A 23,817-nucleotide genomic window follows, 5' to 3' on the forward strand; every position below is an offset into this window, starting at 1 on the left:
GAGAATACTTTTTTTGCTTTAATTCCTTCTGCATGTGTTTTACATAGTTGAGAACTAGTAAGGAACTGTACAGTATAGGTATGTAATCTGATTTCTAAAAATAATTAAAAAAATGAATTAATCTGAGTTACATTTAACTCAAAAAAGCAATTAGTACTTTTTTTCTTTTTCTTTAAACAATAGGTTGGATATTAGAATAAATTAAATTTAAAACTTCAAAAATGAGATTAGAAAAAATGATTTTAAAAATTCAAAAGGGACCTGAACCATGCAATAAAATAATTATTTAGTATGATATTTTAAAATGTAGAATTGGGCATTAGTGCAGAAATTATTCCTTTAACAAAGAAATCCAAATCTCCTACATCTGTTTTTGAACTTGTATATTTCTTTTTTGCAGAAGGTTTATAGCTTGGCTCAATTTATTCATTTTTGAAGGGGGAGGGGAAAACATTACCGGGATGTGAAATAGGTGGTATAACATAGCCATATGCTATTTATGCAGCAGTTTCTGCAATAAATCTAATTTGGTGCTGTCAAAAAATTAGACTTATTTGATATAGCAGCACATTAGTAAATGATTGTGGCAGATTTAAAGTTGTCATTCAGTCCCTGCTTATTCTTAACAGAATCTTGCAAATCCTTTTCCCCCCTTGATCAACTCTATGAAAATGTCTCAGTTCTTTGTCCTGCAGTTCTGCAAATATTTCCACATCTGAAAAGGAGATCTTGCTTTAAGGTAATTGAGGAAGGGGGTGGAAGAACGAATTATCTCTATTCTTAACAGATTTTGTGAACATAGCATCAGAAAATCAATAAAGTGGAGGAAAAAAATCATAGCTCTTTCCCTTACCTAGAACTCTTTCTAGTACAGCAGAAATGTTTTATCTCATGCAGAAGGCAGATCCATTAACTGCTCTGTTTTATTATAGAGGTGAGATGTATTAACTGACATCATAAAGCTGTGTGCTGGTGTCGGAAGACAAATCTTGAAGAATTTGAAGGAAATCTGCTCCATATCTTCATCTGGCAGTGGCTTTCGGAACTGCTTTACCATCATGTTTTAGGAGCTAGCAGCAGTCCTTCATTGGCTTTTGGTTGGCTCATTTGTATAAAATAGTGCTTCAAGTATTAGTGTAAATTCTCAAAACTTTGACCAGTTTTATTTTTTAATATAGCAATAACTATGTGCTTTAATCCAATAAGATTAATATTATAGATTGAATTCCTAGATGATTTCATTTGAGATAAGCATAATGTTGATCATGTCCTTGTGTTATTTTTTTTTTTTTAGTATTTTGGGAACGAAAAGGTTTTAAAAAAAGAGAGAGTGTGTGTGTGTGTGTATACACATATGAATATATATATATGTATATGTATATGTATATGTATATGTATATGTATATGTATATGTATATGTATATGTTGTATGTGTATTAAACCGAGTGGCTTTTAGTTTCTTTAAACTCCTATCACACTATTTTCCAAAATCTTTCTAACTTGTAACAGGCACTATGTTTAATTAGAATGAAAAGTTCCCTCACAATTATTTAAGATGCTTTATTGAAATTGTAGTTTGTTAATGATTCTTTTCTTTTGTACAGCAACAGAGACTCTTGAAAATTGAAAGTAGTCAAATTTCTACTACCCATTCAGTGCAGTTCAGAAGCAGGTGTCCAGGTAACCGTGTTCAAACTACTACTGAGAAAGATTATTCTTCTGTGAAGATCATTTAAAAAGTTAAAATTAAGAAAAAAACACCAGATTTGCAAGAGGCAAATTAGAAATAGTGTTAAAGTAGCATTCATTTTGAAACTGTATTCATGTGGATATAAATTAATTAGAAGTAATCTATTTAGAAATATACCTTTAAGAATTGTTTTATTGTTAGGTTAAAGTGCATATTTTTATGTTATATGTGATCAATATATAATTTGGAATAGTTATTAAAAATAAAAACACTAAAAAGAATATTTCCTTCATTTAGATTACTTGATTGTTGAATCTCTTACTATTTTGCTTTTTTAAAGAATATTTTATCTAATATTCCTGAAAGTTTTTAATTTTATATTTTATATTAAACAATAAATATTTCCTTATTCTGTACTTTACATTCAGCATTAAAATTTTAAAAAGTAAGAATTTGTTGATCATTTTTAAAGATTAATTCTCTTACTAATCTATCCTCGGAGAATAGCAGTGAAAAGCCTTTTTTTGTTTTTTTTAAAATAAGTTATCATAGAATTTGGGAAATGTGTTTGTTTCATTAGATTCATTTAATATGAATGTTAAATTGTAATAAAGAATTAATCTTTGCCACATGTAAAATGTGAAACTGGATGTTTTCTCTTACAAATGAAATATTTCATATTAATTCTTGATCATTATAGTAAAAGGATTTTGTTAATCATTTTGACAGATATTTTCCTCTGAAACAAAATTGTATTGTTTATAAATAATAATCTTATATTAACTTTTTCAGATAAAAGAAATATGAAATATAGTATATTCTTTAATATATTTTCCTTCCTAAAGTGTACGTCTACCTAAGACACATGTAAATAATTCAGTAGTCTTATCTTTCTCACGTCCTGTTTATGAAGGGATAAATGAATACTTGAATTGCTACTGATGACAGAATCAATTCTGTTGACAATATAAATTATGCCTCATTTGTAAGAGTAACAATACCTCTTTACCCTATTATACACCAATGATATTTCTTTATTGAGATGATGCATTCATTGTGACAATGTATTTTAAAATGTAATTTTTTTTTCCAAAGTGCTTACTGGTTAAACTAAAATGTGCAAAAATGTATTTACATGTTACAAGCTGATTCTTTCAAAGAAATAATGAAGCTCTGTATTAAGAAGGAATTCGCTTTTGTTTTAATTCATCTCTTTTTTTTACATTTAAGGAAATTCAATGTAAATGTTCTCATTGTAGAATTTTTCTTAATTAACTAATTGTTTAATTAACTAGTGAAGTTATTTAATTTCTTAATTTAGGCTATATAATATGCATTTTAAATAGTGTAAACATAATTAAAATATTTGGGTTGTAGCTTAAATCTTTTCTTTATTTTGCTATTTGTACATATAATAAATATGCAATACTGAGAAGTGCAGATACATGGACAGAAAATGCATCACATCTTTCTGATCTTACACATAATCATTAAATACTATATCTTACTACTTTGCTTCTAAATTATTGTCTTCCCAGACCCAAAAGTAATTTTCACAAGTATATTACAGTAGAGAACTTCATCTTCTGCTGGTTAGCAGAGGAGGATTTAAATCCATGCCGACAGTTCATTTGACAATGACCTTGAGGGGCTTTGCTTCTTGAGGAAGAAAGCAGAAGCTTGCGGTAAACAAAGTTCACTTCTGACAGATGGATTGAATGACAGAAAGGTTGCAAGTGCCAGAATAGCCCTGGCAGAGGAGGAAATGTTCAGTGGAATCCAACAGGAGAGGAGGTGTGAACAGGTGCAGGGTTGCTGACGGAAGGGGAACCAGATGGAAGGAGCCAGAGCCAGTTTATTTAAAGGAAAAGGCAGAAAACATTGAAAGGCTGTGCGATCAGTGGCTAAAAGTGTTCATAGAGGAAGGTAAAAATTCACAAAGCAAAACTGCACAGTGGGGTAGCTAGCACTTAGCATAATGGTAGTAATTTGTGAGTTTAGTTTGGAAGTTGCAATTGAAATACGTTCATCCTGGCTCTTGACATCATCAAGAATAGATATTTGAAACTTGAATCTTTTGGGGGGAAAAAAGAAGAAAAGCTCCTCTCTCTGTCCATTTGTATTATAATTCCATTAAGCAGATTCTTAATTTGGATAATGCTGAAGTTGTGTCCTCAACCAGGAAAGGAAGAGTCTTTACAATGAGGGTTAACAATCAATTCACATCTATTTTGTGGTGTCTCAGATTTGTGCCACATATGGGAAATAAATTCAGCCACTGTTAGGTGATATCTATAATATCTCAGCAAACCTTACATAGTATTAGTATATTGAATTTCATTGATTTTTTGTTTTGTTTTGATTTCATTTTGCAATGTCATTTGCTGTCTTCATTGGCATAATCCTATCTTAAAATATACTTCTTTCTGCCATGATTCTGCAGGTTAATTCCTGCTGCTGAGGCTGTCCTGATTTTCATTGACTCACAATGACCTGCCTTTAGGCAAACACCTGCAGATGCAAATATGATTTAAGACACAGGATATGCTGAGACATAGGAAGGACTTCTACATTTTCTTCCATCTATGGAAATTAAATATTTTACACTTCAAACCAAAGCACTATTTACTTTTGTCCAGTTGTCTCCTGTGACTATTGCATGGGCCTCCCTTCACCACAGTTGAAGCAAACAAACACCAGTGAATGATGCAGAAAAAATTAGCTAAAATAGTAATCTTTGCAAAAGATACAATGAAATAACAGGAGAATGTTTGTTTTACCTTAATACCTCCACCATTTTGAGCCACATTTACTTCCAAGGTCTGAGTACACTTTTTGTAGAAATTAAATATTTATAATGAATATACCAAGCAGTAGCACACTTAACTTTTTTTTTTTTAACTTCTCATATTTTATAACAGTGTGGTTGTTTTTTAGCTGATTGTGTCCAACTCCTGTGTAATCCCATTTGGGGTTTACTTGGCAAAGATACTGAAATGGTTTGCCATTTCCTTCTCCAGTTCATTTTGCAGAGGAGGAAACTGAGGCAAAAATGATTAAGTGACTAACTAGGAAGTATCTGAGGACAGATTTGAATTGAGGTTCTTCTGAAGCTGGGGCTAACACTCTATCAACACTATGCCACCTGACTGCCTGTTGTAACACAGTGTAGGTAGAACAAATCTGTTATTTGAGGTAGACTGTTTGGTATTACAAATAATAGCCATAGTTCAGAAAAACAGTTTACTTTTCCATTAACATTTTGTTATCTTATATTAGATATTCACCTACTCTTACGAAGTCTATGGATATCAATTTTAAGTTATTTGTAGAGGAGATACTTTGGGTCTAGATGATCATACTAACCTAATTTTCAAGGAAAAAACATTTCTCCAGGAAGAAAAATTTATATATTGTAATGCATATTCATTTAACCTAGTCCCATAATTATACTTATTTGCCTTTTTATATCTGACACTGTTTCCCAAGAAGTTTTTATCTAACATCTAATCCTTCACAATTCATTACCCTAATAAAATCTAGTGGTTCAAATCATTAATTGTTCAGCAAGGTCATTCATTTGACAGGGAGTTCAACTGGGAAGTCAGGAAGACCCAAATTCAAATTCTGCCCTCATATATTTTCTAATCATGTGATCTTGGGCAAATCACGTAACATTTTCCAGTCTCAATTTCCTCAACTGGAAGACAAGAATGATAATAGACTTTATTTCACAGAACTTTGAAGATCAAATAAGATAGCATATATATGGTGCTTTGCAAATTGTAAAGTATTAACTATTAGCTATTACAGTTATAATATTCTAGTTTTCATAGTGTAAAACTCTTCCATCAGAATGTCTGAGCTCCTTAAAACACTCAATAATTTCTTATTACTTTAACACTGTTGGGTAAAAAGAACAACACAGAATTAACCTGCATTGAATAATGCCCATCACAGAGTTATATAGGAAAAGTGTGACAAATAGAGATTTGTGAAGGAGTAAAATTTTATGTAAAGGTCATAGGTTGAGGTGTTCTATTTCTGTGATGAGATGTGCTATGTTCAGACCTTAGTATTGTATGTTCAGTTGAGTGCTCAGAATTTTTGAATAATAGACTCAAGTCTGAAACAGTTTTCAGCTACATACATGATGTGAGACATTCAAAGGAAAATTATAGTTTCAGCCTAACATTTATTTAAATGTTTGGTCTGCCTAATACCAGTAAGTCATCTCTTTTTTACTCCAATCAGATAAATATAACCTTAAAGGTGGTTGTTTTTTTTTTAAAACCTTATAAAATCTAAGAATTTTCAAACTAAATACATATTAAGAAAAAGTTCTAGTTCATATAAAAAGGACTTAGGTTTAATACTGGAAGAGACCTTAGAGGTCTTATAAGTTGACTTTTTCATTTTATAGAAAAGGATGCTGGGGCCCTGAGAGAGATTCGGGGATTTATGCTTATCATACAAGTAATAAGTAGAACTGAGCTTTTAACCCAAGTCATAACTATAAGTGTGTAATTCTGGCTCTGGTGCTGGAAAGGACAATCTAGTTCAACCACTTCATTTTATAAATGAGTTCACTGAGGCCTAGAGAACTTGAGAGGTTGGCCCAAGGTTACACAGGTAAGTAAGCATCAGAGATAGGATTTGAAATTAGGGCCTTTGGCCTTAACTCTTAAGTTAATTTATCTTGAAAAAACTGCCAGATGCCTATACAATTTATTTGCTCCTTTCTTAAAAGTATGGTTTGTCAGCCATAAAATTAATCTAATTTCCTCGCCCCTTCTTTATCAATATGGATTCTTCCCCCCCCCCCCCCGTTTTTAAGCCTCTTTCTGCAAGACACTAATCTAAATAATAGAATAAGCTCCATCTTTTAGATTACAGTATTGTCAAATCAACAAGTCTACAAATACAAACTTATTATATTCCAGGCACTGTGCTAAGTGCTGGGAATACAAAGAAAAGCAAAAAATATCCCTTCCCTTAAATAACTAATGTTCTATATCTTGTAGTGGAGATAATACATATTCAACAATAACTACAAGAAATGATGGTAACATTCAAGGAAAAAAGTAATAATTCTGAGGATAGAAAGAGCACCATGAATGAGAAAATGGTAAAGAAGGAAGAGTAACATTAAAAAATAGGAACAAGAAATATCAGATATATTATGAATATAGATATGAATACATGAAACTCTTAAGTAGAGAGTTAGAACAATATGAAAGTAAATCATTGTTTATTATTGCCTTCTTTGATTAAGCAGACATTTTTATATCTTTAATTATAGCCTTATTTATGAAAAGTTACTGAAAATTAACTTATCAGGCATTAAGAAAAAAAATCTTCTTCAAGATAAAGTTAGGTATTAAACCCTCCTTAAAGCTTTCCTTGATTCAGTCATATGAAAGTTATCACTGTCTCCTACGTATCTGATTCCTAATTAATATAGTTTATTCACTTGTCTTAGCATACCCATTTTGAATTGCCATCTCATTGAAAGCCTCTGTCATTTGTCATGTTTTTTACCCTCCCAGTGTCTGGCACAGTATATTGCATACAGTAAGTACTTAATAAGTCTCAGTTTAATTGAACTTGGATTTCTTTCACAGTGTGATTCACTGAATATTGCCTTAAACTAAAAAACTGGGATAACAGGATATGTGTTGGATTTGGTATTCTGGAAAATAAATTTTACTACTGCTAGGTACTTGAAGTTAGTGGCATAAATTAAAAGTCTAGAGCTCAAAGTTTTACCTCTTTCCTTCCTCCAAATATAAATACTTTCTCCATGCATCATTCCATGAGGTTTGAAGAATAAGGGGCCCTTTAGGAATTTTTAATGCAAATAAGATCTTCTAATGATCATAAACTGTAGCTTTATTGTGATAGTTTTTATCAGTTCTTAATCTATTTCAATCTCTTCCTCCTTTTGTACTACTTTCTGACAAAACAACTACAACAAATTTCATAAATTTTAAACCATTCACCAATTGTTGGAATTCCATATTTTTTGTCAAGATATTAAAATCACTGAAAGCAGCCAACAAAGGGATAGCTAACTAATTTGACTGACAGACTGATTGACAAAAAGTGAACTGTTTAGACTTCTTGATTCAGCTTGAAAGCTTTAGTTTAACATCAAAAATAGCCACTTACTGCCATCCCTAGTAGAAACTAGCATTGATATGAAAATGATTACTAGAGATGGAGGGGGAAAATCTGTGGGGAAAATCTTTCAGATAGCCTGTTATTTCACATTTAACAATTTCAGACAGTTAGACTGGCAAATGATAAAGATTTTCCAATTAAGTGTATATTAACTTATTAGGAGTCTGCAATCTATGTACACAATTAGAAAATTTCCTATGATTTGCCAACCAAACTGTATAGAATAATTTTTTTCATGAATTTCATAATTTAATTTGCTGGTATAAACATATATTTGGACGAGCTTGTTTTAGAGAAAATCTATTTACCAAAAAACTGTTTTCTTGTATCATCTACATCTGTATAATAAGGTAATACTGTTTTAGTTGTTTTTAGTTTTACACCACTTGCCTTTGTTTCTCCTTTCTTTTTTCCTTTCAATTTTCTATTGATGAATTCTATTTACTAAAATCTATTTTAAAAACTGATTTTAATGGTGACTTTAAGATGATTTACCTAAGGAAAAACAGGATGAGTGGTCCATATCCTTCATCCTGCTGCTGGAAAGGTTGAGACTGGCAAATCTCTTGAACCTTGGGAACTATCATAGGCTAGATTAGTGTCTGCACTAAGCTGAGAGAGAGAGAGAGAGAGAGAGAGAGAGAGAGAGAGAGAGAGAGAGAGAGAGAGAGAGAGAGAGAGAGAGAGAGAGAGAGAGAGAGAGAGAGAGAGAGAGCGCTAAGAAAGAGGAGGAGGAAAGAAAGAAGAGTGTAGTTTAAAGCTTCCTTGTTGATCTGCAGGAGTTAAGTTCATGAGCAGCCACTAAATTTCTAGTTTAAATAAGATAAGGAAAGCCAGTCTCAAAATAAAACAAAATGAAATTATTAACTTCTTTGATATTTAAAAATTTCTTCTCATAATATCCATCTATGTGATGCTTTTACATGCATAGCATCAATTGAAGTCATTGGGCAGGATGGAGCATTAAAAAGATGGACCTGAAGACCATTGGGTTGGCTAACTATGTGACCTTGAACATGACTCTTAATTTCTCCAAGTCTTACTTTATTTTTCTATAAAAATAAGAAACTGAACTAGGTGATCTCTGAGTCCTTCTAACCCTAAAATTTTATGACTAGTTCAATAACTTTGGTTAAAAACAAATTCTCTAAGAAATAGATTTTATGGGATTTCAAGTGATCTCTGTGAAAATTTCTCCTTGTTTATTCCACAATTTGCACAGAGATCACTTGAAATCCCAAAACAATGTTTTCATGAAGGGAGTATGATATTCAAAGTGGAAGAAAGATCATTGTACTTGTAGAACAACAAAAAGAACAATGGACTTGGGGGTCAAAGATATGAGTTCAAATCTAGCCCTTTCATTTACTATAGGCTTCACTTTAGGCAAGTCTGTGAACCTTTCAGTTTTTCAGTTTACTTTTCTGCAAAATGGTTAGATTAGATGATCTCTAAGGTCTCTTTCAGTTCTCAATCAAAAATTGACAAAGATTTCTTTAAAAAATACTTCTCTCCAACAAAGACAATGGAACTTCCTCATTTGGATTCCAACATCACAGTATCCAACATGACATATGAGAATGTGGAAATGACACTAAAAATTGCCAACATGGCAAGAAATCCATGATTAGTTCAAGTATATTCAAAAAGCATTCTTGTTAAAGATGACCCAGCTATGAGAATTTTGAGAGATCAGTTCTTAAGATATCTAAAAGGAATGGGAATATACCAAAAGTGTGTGTGGGGGGGAAGTCTCAATATTTAGTTGTTTCATACACACATCCCAAAAGGAGAACTGGTGGAGAAAATTACAGAGAAGTTTACATATTCTAGTTTTGCAAAATTTTAAATAAAAATATCTTTATCCATAGATTTCATCCATATCTAGGAGAGATCCTTAAAAAAAATTTTTTTAAGAAGGCTCTCTCAAGTGATACAACTTTATAGTCACACAATTGACTGAAAAGTATAGCGAATACAAGATCCCACTCTTCTTGTTGTATACAGTTTTTAAAATTCTCTCCCAATAAGGTATCTTCGTGAGTGTGTCAAAATCAAATGAAATATCTTAAAAGATATGACAGTAGGGAAAACTTTTATTTAGAAAAATTTAACTTAATGACCACAAAACATTTATATTTTAGCCATATTTCTGCCAAAATATCATCATGAAAAGTGTTTTGGTATTTTGAGAAGTAAATTTCATAGATTTGGAAAATTTCTATATCTGATCATTCCTCAATAAGATGTTGCTGCAGTAGTTATGATAAAATAGTTATTACAAAGTGCATTTATTATTTTTACCTCATTCTATGCATCTCTTTTGATGTGACTCAAATAAAAATGGTTGCTATCCTGCAATTATTATTTTAGGTTGAATGTCAGAAGATTAATAAGACGGCTTTTTGTTGTTGGATGAAGGGATTTGAATGCAAGCTTCTCTTCTGTAGGTTTGTTGAAAGCATTTTTAGAATGAGTCTTCTAACAGACAAGTTGACAGGGAAGACATATTCTTATTCTTTTCCTATATGATTGTAATTTATTTTGCTAAGTCAATATGTTTTAGAAACTTTTTCCTCCATGTAGTTTAAGATTAAGTATTCAGTATAACTGAATTCGATTCAATACACACATGCATACATGTATGTATGTGTTTAATTTTTTAAAGTCAGCATAAATCTGCCTTATCTCTTTCCTCCAAATGAAAACAAAAGAAAAACAAAAACCTTGTTGCAAACATGTATAATCAAGCAAAATCAATTTCACATTGGCTATATGTGTGTTCTCATACGTGTATGTACACAGTGTATATATATGTGTGTGTGTGTGTGTGTGTGTGTGTGTGTGTGTGTGTGTTGTGTGTGTCTCTGTATCTATATAATTTTATTCTGTACTCTTGAGTCCAAGGATCTTTTTCAGTTTGCATTTGTTGTCCCAAGGATTTTTCTACCTATTCATTTGTTAAAAAGATAAATTTCTGATTTCTGATTTTAATCACCTAATTATATCTTTCTAGCTAAGTGATATATTTTATCTTTTTATTACATAAATATGCATCAATCAAGGTGTTTATTTCTGCAATAAAATATTTCTTGCCATAAAATAATTAATACAAATCTATGCAGTATTATATTGAAAAAGGAAAATCCCTGAGACATTTGAGTTTCAGTGGTCACAATTTTGTATTATTTCACTGTGATTACTATACATAATTGACAAAGATATCATAAAATGCATTTCCCAAGTGTTATTAGATTTAAATATGCTCACCTGAGTGATTATCAGAGAAAATACAGAAAACTGGTAGTGATTCAGAAGAGAAAAACAAGGACTAGGGAATGAATGGATAAAACCAAATCAAATAAAGCAAACAGAGATATTTCTACTATTTAAAAGTGAACAAGAGACATCCATCTCAATTTTGGCATATTTTGGAGGGTTAATAGAAAAATCACTAGCATTATAATGAGACGATTTGGCTTTAATTTTTGATTCTGATGCTTTTGTCATTTTTTTTAACCTTTTACCAATAAAGGAAATAAGAACAGTTAAGTGATACAACAGATAGAGTGCAGGGCCTAGAGTTAGGAAGACTCATCTTTGTGTGATCTACTAGTTATGTGATCCTGGACAAGTCACTTAACCCTGTTTGCCCCATTCCTCATCTGCAAAAAGAAGGAAATGGCAAATCATTCCAGTATCTTTGCCAAGAAAAACTCCAAATAGGTCATGAAGAGCCAAACATGACTGAAATGACTAAACATCAACAAGAAGGAAATAGGCTGCTTCAGCTTTTAGACATTGTAAGGGATTTTAGTAGAAACTTAAATGGTTCCTTGTCAGGGACATTGTGGAGGGGAAACCCTGTTCAGGTACATATTGGACTAAATCTTTCTGAAGTCCTTTCAGATTCTGAAAGTTATGTGGTCCTGAGCAAGGACTCTATACTTACCAAGCCTTAGTTTTCTTACAGGTAAGATGAGGATAATGGGACAGCTTGTACCTCAAAATTTTTATGGGTAAAGAGGTTTGCAAAATTTTTTGTTATAAAAAATCTAGAAATGTGTGTCAGTCATTCCTATTCTTCCCTGTTTGACAGTTGCTAACTACTCACTTTTCCCTTTCTATTTATAAACTTACTCAGGTCTACCTTTAAAACATTGCACTTGGCCATCTTATCTCTGCAAAATGTTCCTCTTCTCTAATTATGAAGTTAACTATAATACTTTATACTCACTGCCTCTACTTCTTCACTATCCAAGTCACTTCTCAGTCCTTTATATAATCTGACTTCCTAACATATACACTTCTCCTTTCACATAGTCATAGTCCTAGTTGAGATCTTCATCATTTCTTAACTGAATTACTATACTAGTTTCCAAGCTGATCTTCCTGTGTCTCCTTTCCTTAACATTTTCTTGTAGCTTCCCATTGACTTTAGGATAAAATTAAAACTCCATACTCTGTTTAAGGCCCTCCCTAATTGAGCTCCCTCTTTCCTTTTCAGATGTATATTCTCCTTCAAAAAAAATAAGGAAAGACCAGATATGCTCTATCTCTTAGCCCAATTGTACTGCAAATTGAGTTGAATTTAGGGGCTCCCTGAAATTAATACTGTTATCCTGCTCCCTCCCTCCCTCCCTTTTTACAAGCCATTCCCCATACCAGGAACTCATTCCTTGCCTATTACTACATCTCAGAATCCTTAACTTCAAGTTTCATTTCAGTTGCTCCCTTCTCAGTGAAAAGTTCCCTGTTCTCCTCCACTTTTTCACATAATGTACTTATTTCTGTATTTATTACATTCTCTAGTGCACTGTAAGTTGTTCTTGGTTAAAGACTATTTGCTGGTTTTGATCTTTGTATTTCTAGCTCATAGCACAATGTTAGACAATGCTGTTTGAATTAAATAGAATTGTTAAGTTACAAAATATTGCTTTGTTCTTGTTTTCTACACTTGAATTCAGACTTAAGCTACAAAATAAGAAATCTAGCTACATATGTGGAATACACTAAAACTGCTTAGAAACACAGTAATATAGACTAGAAGTTATTTTCCCTTTCTTTCATTGCTCTTGTGTTACCCCTCAAGTATGTGGATAAGTTGTATGAATTTTATCTTTAAGTAAAAGATCCTCATGAATGAATGTAGTAATGATTTAATCAGTCAGAACTCCAATTAGTACTCAGGTGCACCTTTCTAATATATCTTGATTGTTTATTATAGAAATACTAATACCTATAGAGGGAAAATACTAGCAACATTGCTCCTCATTTCCTTATTGTCAATATCTATATGTGTGCTGAGCTTCCTTTTACTTGAAATATAAAATTTCCAAAGGTTTTAGACATTCTGGGACATAGATATTTTTCCAATAAAGATGGAAATGTCTTTGTTTTGCTCTTGCATGACTTTTTATTTGCTGCTTTTATGAGAAAAAGTGACCTTCTTGTCTCTATTTTCTGCTGCTTTTCCTGGTAGTGGTACATTGCTGACCTGATAACGAATTTCTGAAACATTGTATCTGAAACACTGACATACTTCTCAGTGATGGAAATAGAAATTATTTACTCTAGGAAATCTGTGTGTTACTGTTAAATCATTTGCATACTGGAGGAAGGAGAGGTTACAGAATTGAGTTCCCATGTGTTTTCCTACTCTCCACCTCCCCATGTTTCCATCTCTGCTCAAATAAGAGGAAAATGTACCCTTGTTAATAGTATAAACAGAATTTCCCCCCTGAAAGCAATAAATTTAGTATTCTATCCATAAAATAGTATTTTTCCTTTCTGAAAAATCTCCCAAGTTAATTTGTAGATATGAATATGGTGGTCTTATCTAGTCCCCTTTTCTTTAGGGTATCATGCCTAAACTCCTAAAAGAGAGTCTTCTGAAGGATCAGGGTGTCATCTATTACAGTCTATTTCAGTGTCTTTCTTAGTTTTATGAAGCTTTTTCTCATGTTTTCTTACATATTATATATCATGTGTGTTATATTTCATTTTTGCTGCTTTTACAACACAATGATGTAGCATTAAAAAAGCATTGGATTTTGAATGTTAAAAACTGTATTTGAGATACAGCTCCAGCACTTACTATTTGTCTGCTATTGCATATATCACTTGTTCTTTGTAGACCTCAATTTCCTCATATAGAAAAGAGGATACATGTTCTATCCACCTAATAGGTTGGTTGCATGAAAAGTATCTGCTTTGTAAAATTTTATATTTGTGTGAATGATTATTATTTTCTAACACCCCATCCCATTTCTATATATTGCCTTGAAATATAGAAGTTGGCAAGCTTGGCCCCAGAGATGAGAAAATGTGCCTCACTCTTTTTCAGATTTAGAGGCTCTTAGTGTAGAACATTGCATATACAGCTCAGTTGATGTGCTAGTTAGTTTACTTCAATATTTTTTCCTGCTTTTTTCCCCTCTCTTTTTTTATCCTTGGGGACAAGGGTTTGGTTTTTTGTTTTTTTGTTTTTTTTGGTCTGGATATAGGATGGTGGGAAAGATATATTTAGAAATGAAAGGGATATAAATAAATAATTTTCATAAAAATGTGGAGGTTAAATTAGTTTTCAAATAAGGAATGATCTTTTTTGGCTTGTGTATATCATATCTACTATTAATAGATTTTAGTTTCATGTCAGCTTTTTAAATAACAGTTGACTAATGTACAGTTTGTGGTCCATTATGACAACCTAAGCTTTTTCTTCCTGGTTTGACTTCTTCCCTTCTGGCCACAGGATGAGAGAATTAATATCCATTCACTAATAAACTGAATAAAAAGCATCAGCTTGGCTAAAAATAAATGCCCTTTTGTTTCATTCAAGTAGAAAATCATCTTACAATTAAAAAGGAATAAATTAAAGTATTTTATAGGCTACTTTAAGAACAAAGTTATAGGTATTTATAGTTTTAAAAAGAGCTTCATTATAATGCACTATAGACTAATTGGTACAAAAGAATAAGCTAATGATCTTGAGATTTAGATTACAGACTTGACCTTTGGAAAACTGAAAGATATGAAGTTTGTCATCAGTGTACTGCAACCTCTCCTCCTTTTGTAACCTCTACTTCTTTAAGCAACCTTCCATATGTCCAAAGATTCATTGTTCTTCTACTCTTTTATCTTATAATCTGCTCTGTGACATAGTAAATATAAAGCATTAGCCAGAAATCTGCCCTCAGACACTTACTCTGAATAAGTTGCTTAACCTCAGTTTCCTAAACTGTAAAAAGGGAATTATATTAATATCTACCTCCTAGTGTTGTAATGAGAATAAAATCATACAATATCTATAAAGTGCTTTGCAAATCTTAAAGATACATTAGTTTATATACCAGATTGTATAGATAACATTGGCTCTATATTATCTGAGTATCAGTTTGGAAAAGAGCTGATGAAACTAATTCATACCAAGAGGGATGCCTGAAAATTGATATAGTATACTACATTTTTAAGGCAAATGATTTATGAACCTTTTCACTTCAGGGAATTAATTTCCACTGATAAGATTTCAAGTATCACTGATACACTAGTGAGGTCCTATTTTTGTGAGTTAGAGACCTTTCTTGGGATCCACAGATCATATGTCATTTCCATTTATGTAAAAGATTATCCCTGTCAGGATGTTTCCTTATTCCTTATTGTAAAATTTTAAGAACTCTTTCATTTTTCCATCTGTAAGATTGAGGTTTTGCTTTTTTGAAGAACCATATCCTATTGCTCATGCAAGGCAGTGTGTTCAGTATTCTTTGCTCTTTGACATGTGTTTTGTTCAAGTAGCAAAATTCAAAAAATAAATGCTGTGATGTGGTAATTGGGAGAATAATTAATTCTGAGTTGGTGATTGAGAATTTTTTGGCCTTATTTCTATATGCTTTTAATCCTATGCTATTATTTTCTTCTTTAAAAATAGAACTACATCTCTCACTGTGAATTATATTAAAATGTAGTTGTTAATATTGAGTCCAAACTGAAAGATAGTACATCGGACCATATTCCTCTTCATTCTTTAATCATGCTCTTTAAATAATTTGGATTCCTAGGGGTTTAGTTCTTTTAGGCCAGGGTTTCTTAAATTTTTTCCACTCATGACCCCTTTTTGCCCAAGAAATTTTTATGCGACTCCAGATATATAAAACAAGTATACAAATCAAATATTTACTGATAATAAATCATAAAATCATGACCCCCACATTCAGTTATGACACCCCACATGAGATCCCTACAGTTTGTTTTATATATATATATATATGTATATATACATATATATATATGTTATATTTTAGGCCATTAGTATTTTTTAGAACTTGATGGACATTCTTAAAGAGAGCTGGGACTTAAGATTACACTATCCAGACATCTGAGAATATGCCCAAAGTTCCACATAAAACAAGCGCATAACAAGGCACTTGGTTTGATTTGGGGGTTTATTTTTAACTTTCTTGTTCAACAAAAGGACTATAATGCCAAGAAAATGTATTCCCATTTCTGATCCTTACACTATATGTGACCATGAATAATTTATTAACCTTTCCAAGCTTGTTTTTCCATCTGTAAAATGGAGTTGTGATACCTGTAGTATCTATTTCATAGGTTTGTGGAGCAAATTAGCATACATGTAGAAGACATATACACATGCACATATATATAAAGTTCTGAATTTTTAAATATTTTACAAATGTCATATTTTATTATTAGCATGTATTTGATTTATGAGAAGTCAAGTTGTATGTATTTGATTGAAGTCTCAAAGTCACCATTGAGCAGTGACAAATAGGGATGCAATTTTCCTTTAGTAAAAATGGTTCTATGATAAAAGTGGTGATATGTGTCGAGGAATTCCACATGCTTAATATATATTAGATTACTTGTTGTCTAGGGGAGGATGTGGGAGGGAAGAAAGGAGAAAAAAATTGAAATACAAGGTTTTACAAAGGTGAATGTTGAAAATTATCTTTGATATATTTTGAAAAGAAAAAGCTACTATTAGAAAAAATAATGATGGGCAGGGAAAAGATAAATACTTCTGGTCCTGGCTCTGTCACTAACTAGAAATGTGGCCTTGGCTATTTTCTTAGCCTTCATTGATTTATCAGATCTGTAAAATTCTAGATGATCTGAGGATCTTCTCTGAACTAAAATGTAGTAGCAGAGGGGCAGAATAGAAGACAGACACAAGTAAGCATAGAGTAAGCATAAACTTTTTTTAAAATTTTTATTTTCAGTTCCAAATGTTTACTTCACTTCTATCCTCTCCCACATTTTTTGAGAGGCAAGAATTATACTATCCGTTACACATAGTTGCCCACAGTTTAGCATTTTGTAAAGCAAATATTTATATATAAAACAGAGAAAATTAATCCGAGAAAATTAGAAGTTGGAGAATGATTGAAAGAACTGTTTGGAAATGTGTAACAAAATTTGATTGTTTTGCTGTTAAATTTGTTTTTTGTCATTAAGGAGTTGTAATAACTATATTAAGCTGTATGCTCATACCTTTATATAATACAAATGCAGTTTTTATCATAAACCTAGGGCTTTACACATTCTTTCCAACATTCCAAACACACACTATTATTCTTCTTTTGGTTCTAAATAGTACTCTGTGGTAGCCTTCATTGGTCTTTTTCAAATTCAGTTATAATAATTGGGTAACTTAAAATGAATGAAGAGGAAATTAGATATGGTGGACCCTACCAGGAATTATACTGTCAATATTTTAAATTCCTAATGATTTCTTTTCAACAGAGATCCATATCATTACACTTTTTGGACAGCAGAATGCATATAGCTGTATTGTAAAAACTTTTGACTACCTTAAATCACACTTGTTTTCTGGTATGGATGTCCTTATGATGGGAAGAAGGATCACATATCTGTTCCATGCCAGCACAACACATTTGCCTGGGGATTTAACTGTTTGTTTTCTTTCTCATACAAATATAAGAGAATACTTCACACATTCTTATAATTGTATTCTCTCCCAATAGTGGGAAAGACATAAAGTTGCATCAGTTGATTTTTTTATTATGAATCTGTCAGATATCAATCAACTTGAACATATCCTTATGTAAAGAACAGAAAAAGATAATTGAATACGATACCATGAATGTTTTACAATCAATTTGCTTTTTAAAAAAATCCCTATTACATTTAATGTAATAGTATAAACATTGTCTTGATTATCTTTATATACTTCTCAACTTCTCTTTCCTATGCATTTTTAACTGTTGCCTTGATTTTTTTTTACTTTATTATGACAATTATCCATCCCCCTATTTTCTCCTGCCCAGCCTCCCAAAATAAAAGTCTTCTCTTATAAAAATAGGCATAATCATCAAAACTAATCCATGCCCTTTCTTTGTCTGAGAAATGTATATATCATTTTATCAATCAGTCAAAAAAATTTATTAAGTACAATATATCAAGCACTGTGCTAAAAACTAGGGATACAAAGAAAGCCAAAAATGTAGTTCCTATCTGAAAGAGCTCATATTCTAATGGGGGAAATAACTGTTTATATACAAGATATACTCAGTGTAAAAAGAAAGTATTTCAGAGACAAGTCATTAAGAGGATAGAAAGAATGTGGGGAAAAGGGGAATGAGGATAAGAGAAATGGCCGGGAAAAGTTTCCTGCACAAGGTAGATTTTAAGCTGCATCATGAGGGAAGTCAGATTGCTGACTTAAACTGAGGGAAAGCATGGAGTTGGGGGAGTATGTCTTATGTGGAAGAAAGAACAATTAAGCTACTGGATCTAGATTATATAATTATGTAGAGGTGAATAAAGTGTAAGAAGATCAGAAAGAGGTAGGAAAGGGCCATGTTTTAAAAGGTTTTAAATGTCAAACAGACATTTTTTATTTGATTCTGGAGATAATAAGGTGCCACTAGAATGTACTAAGTAGAGGGGGAATGTGGTAAAAGCTGTACTTCAAGAAAATCACTTTGATAATTTATTGAAGGATAAATTAGGGGCAAGGAGAGACTTAAGGCAGGAACCAAGCATCAGGCTATTGTGTAGTCCAGGCATGGGATGATGAGAGACTGTACCACTCTGGAGTGGCAGCATGCGAATGAAAAAGCGATATTCTTGGGTCCTGTTGAGAAGGTAGAAAAAAGACTTGGCAACATTATTCATGTTCATTAACATATTAGAGAGGGGAAGGATTCAAGGATGAAACTGATGTTACAAGCAGGAAGGAGGATGGTGCCTTTTGACAGTAATAGGGAAGTTTGGAATGGGAGGACTTGGGCAGAAAGATTGAGTTATATTTTGCACATATTGAATTTGAATTGTCAATGGAACATCCAGTTCAAAATTTCCACAAGGCAGCTGATGAATCAAGAATGGAGTTCAGGAGGAAAATGAGTTCTAGCTATATATATATATCTAGCAATCATCTGCATGGAAATGATAATTGAACCTATTGGAGCTAATAAAATTATCAAACAAGATAGTGTAGAAGGAGAAGAAAAGAGTGCTCAGGACAGAACTTTGGGGGACACCTACAATTAGTGAAAATGGCTTCTTTTTAAATTAAGTGCAAAATACCAGATACTAAGCTAAAAGCCAGGGATGATAGTCCAGCAGTGACGAAGAAGGACTGTTTGGGAAGCAAGAGAGGAGAAACCTTGAAGAAGAGTGAATATCCCAGCAGAAAAGAGGGATGGAAGGTGTCAGAGAGATTACATTTGACAATTGAGAAATTGTTGGTAATTTTAGAGAGTTTTAGTTGAATAAAATTGCAGAGGACTTAGAAATGAGTGAAAGAAGAAAAAATTGAGACATTCATGGTAGAATTCTTTCTGAAGAGAGTTCAGCTACGAAAGCAAGGAAAAAGAACAGTAGCAAGTAGGTCTGGTAGGTTCAAATGAGCATGTTTTTAAAGAATGGAGAGTCAAAAAAATGTTTTTAGGTAGCAAGAAAGTAGCCAATAGATAAGGGAGCCTGAAGATGAATGAGAGAGGGAAAGAGGTTGAAAGAAGAAAGAAAGAAGGGAGGGAAAAGGAGGAAAAAGAGAGACAGAGAGGGGGAGAGAGTAAGAAAGGAAGAAAGGAGAGAGAGGGGGGGAAGAAGGAGAGGAAGGAGAGAGGATCAGGAAATACAAGTTACTTAATATTTAACTAATATTAGTTAAATATTATGAATATAGCTTGTTGCATGTTGTCTCTCCAGGGTCAGGACTGTCTTTTGAGTTTTTTGGTTTCTCAAGTGCTTAGCAAGTACCTGGCATATGTAGGTACTTAATAAATGTTTATTGATTGATTGACTAGTTACCTGAACCTGACATGACTACATTCAGTTCCTTATCTTAAAATAACTTTCAAATGGATTTAAACTGCAATGGTGAAGAATTTGACAATAGGTGAGATTCTGAATATTGTCCAAGGAAATTTCCCCCATTAACATGGACCTTCAATATGAAGCACCAAAGATTCTATCTGAGTAAAGCACAAGTGCATTATCATCCTGGGATTGGTGCTGTAACACCATCCTACATATTGAACTGTTAGAATCTAGGAGCTAAAGTGCCAAAACAATACTGGGCCAATAATATTAGCCTTTTCAAAATATTTATGTTTAGGATTGGCAAAAGCTATGTAATAACCCAATTAGTAAATTAAGGAAGCATGGATGAGAAATTCCTACAAATAGTTCAATATGTAGAAGTATCTGTGTAAGTCAGAAAGTGCTATTAAAAAAAACTCATAATATTTTCTTCTATTTCTCATACAACACCAGTCCCACATATGTGATATGCTTATATTACATGGTGATATCATTTAGGTTCTATTGATATCAGTTGGTGATGTCATCTGAGGCTATACCACCATCAGTAGAACATTGAATTCATTAATTTCTTCCATAGTCAATAAATATTAAGCATGATTTATTGCAGTGCACTAAATTATGTGTTGTGGTATGGTATAGTGAGCCAGGTAAGATCAGGTCACCACCAAAGTTGATCCATGGGCATATTTCTTGACCTGTCAGAGCCTGTTTCTCCAATGGGAATAATAGAATCTAAATAATAGCATCTAAAGTTGCAAGATACACGAGAGATAAATGTACTCTTACTGCTAAACAGTGCTAATTATCCCCTCTATAACAGGTGCTGAGAATATAAAGGCTATCACCTCATTTTACAAATGTCAAAATGTATCAAGCAAGGTTAAGTGATGTATGTGCCCAGTGTCACACAAGGCTCAGGCCCTGGATCTTGGGACTCCAGAGCTAGGGCTGCTTTCACAATAACATTCTCCACATGTATAATGATAACAGCTGACATATATAATTTTATTTCTACATTTTATTTATTATTTATCAATATCATTTTAATATTTTATAGTGTACATAATGCTAACAATTTCCAAGTCTTAGACATGCATGACATGAATAATATTTGTATGACCTATTTTATGGAGTTGTTTTGAGGAAAATTATTTCGTATACTTCAAAGTGTTCAATTTGAATTATTATCAATATAAAATGCAGCCCTGGACCATCATAGAATTTATTTTAAATTAGTTGAGGATCAGGCAAAAACATAAGTAACAATATTCATAATCTCACATGATGAATTTAGAAAGATATAAAACACATTGCTCTATGTAAAGTCTTAGAGTTGATTTCCTAATTGTGTTTATGGATCCATATTCCCAAGAGGCCCCTGGAAATTTTTTCTGAGGAATAAAGAAAGCAGTCTGTTAGTTTTCTTCACGTTCTCTCCTTTAAAACCATTAAAAAGAGATTTCAATGCACAACCCTGAGAGAAATGGTTCTCCTTCCTACCCGCCTCTCATCCCACCCCTAGAGTTATAATTTCATCTTTTCCTTATCTTTATGTAGCACAACGGGTCAATATGTGTAAGTGAAAACAGACCAACTTGGCACTAGAGGATCATTCACTTGCTCCTGGATGGATTCCCTCCCATTATTTCAGTTTTCATTAAAACTTTGTGATGTGAAAAGGGAGCCAGACTCTCTATCTTCGCCATAAGTTCATGCTATTTTGAATTACTGGCTCCTTCGACACCAGCATCAGAATAGGAAACATTTGGGGATGGCAGAAGATTAACTAAAGATGCAAAACACACATTCCTAATCTACATTAGACTAAAATGTTATGACCAAATTTGAACTACCATAAAAATCATGAGACCTTCCCATAGTCATCCTTTTGAGTGTCCATTTATATCATTTTCAATGTGGAATTCAATGTCCATCTGTAACATCATTTTAGCCACATTGTATTTGACAGAACAAATTAAAATGAACATGTATTAATAAATAATACTATGCTTTGAATGAAGGTGTTAAGCAACTGTTTGATTATGCTATAATGAATTTGTAAAGCCTTACTTTTAATACTCTACTTTTTGTCCATTTAGAGTAAGTTTGTGGCAAATATTTGACATTGTAGGAGGTCAATATTTTTTTCTCCTAAAAGAGGGAGGCTAGTTATGATGAAGATGAAATGCTTTTATGCTAAACAATTTATTATGTATCAGCTATCTGTGAGACTATGGGGGATTTTGTTTGTGGGGGCTTTGTGCATGTGAGTGCTAAATTTTTGTGTTTTTCCTCTGTTTTATAGGCTGGAAAAAGAAAGCATTCAGCAGAGCTTTAGCAGTAACGCAAAGGCCCAAGCCCTTCAGGCCCAGCAAAGAGAGCAGGAGCTGACACAGAAGATGCAGCAAATGGAAGCCCAGCATGAGAAAGCTGGTAGGTGGTCGGGAAGGATTAGAGCCTGGGCACTCACTCACAAGCTAGGCCCACGCCTCACTGTGAAATGACATCAGGAACACCTGTAACCTTTGGCTGGCCGAAGGGAGCAGATGCTAACGACACCGGAGATTCCGAATTACATATTAGTTAGCGTTTAAAAGAGAAAATGGAAAGTATTGCCCACTGTCTGTTGATTTCAGAATGCTGCTCTCACATCTGTTGCACCATCTGGATTATGAGTTTATTTACCTGTGTTCAAGAAACGTAAAGCTGAGAGAGACCACAACAAAGTAGAAAAACAAAGGGCTTGTTTTTGGCTGGATTTTCAGGCACACATGTTATATAAAGAAAATAGCATCAGAAGCTCTGCGGGAAATGCTCTGAGCTTACAGTTAAAGTCTCCTGAATAGCATTGAACAGTTCCCACAGTACACACATTATAGCTACTCTAAAAGCCTAATGAGTTTGCCTCAGCATCCAAACTGGAGAAAAGCTTTAGCCATTAATCGGTTCTTAATTCACTGTCGCAGCTGGATGTAATTCAGTGCCTCCAAATTGATATGTTCCTTTATTTAATCTTTGCAGCCTCGAACATTTTTAGCATTTGTATGATCCCTCTCTCTCCCCCCCCCCAACAAATCTAGAAAGGATGTTTAATCCTTTGCATTCTTCAAGTTATTGCGACTGCTGTTAAAATTCACTAATACAAGGCATTGACCACAGCTGGCAGCTTGGCTAAAAACTGCCGTCTTTCATCACATTGGCTTCTTTTTGCAAACTCAGTTGGCCAGTAACTCTTTACCTTTCATTTGAAAATAAAATGTACTTTCAAACTCTGCCGTTTGATTTGTTCAGACACAGTCACCTTTAGAACTTTTCAGTGTCCAGATGGGTGTGTTTACAGATAGTATTGGTCAAAACAAAACCATTAGTTATTAGAATTTCGTGCCATAGATTCTATAAGCAGGTTGTACCATTAACAGAGAAAAAGATTAGTCATTTCTTTCCTAAAAATTTTATTGTTACTTTTAGAATACTGAGAAAGTTTGTTTTGTACACTACTATCAATCAATAATTATTTTATACCTAAAGCTTATATGTTTTATTGTATGCTTCATATAGAATGTTTGATAATTCATGCATGCACAGGTTAATATTACCCATCTTGTGGAGAAATTAACTAAAGGATTTTA

At 32.8% G+C, this 23,817-nt stretch overlaps 1 protein-coding gene across 1 annotated transcript in view; it reads left to right on the plus strand.

Annotated features, from left to right (window-relative positions):
- The window catches only part of SDCCAG8 (SHH signaling and ciliogenesis regulator SDCCAG8), a 246,686-nt gene that overhangs the window by 139,169 nt on the left and 83,700 nt on the right, over positions 1 to 23,817 (plus strand). The window contains 1 exon segment of the mRNA XM_074262533.1: positions 22,494 to 22,621. Coding sequence (XP_074118634.1) covers positions 22,494 to 22,621 — 128 coding nt within the window.

Source organism: Sminthopsis crassicaudata, chromosome 4 (genome assembly GCF_048593235.1).
Source record: "Sminthopsis crassicaudata isolate SCR6 chromosome 4, ASM4859323v1, whole genome shotgun sequence".
NCBI lineage: Eukaryota > Metazoa > Chordata > Mammalia > Dasyuromorphia > Dasyuridae > Sminthopsis > Sminthopsis crassicaudata.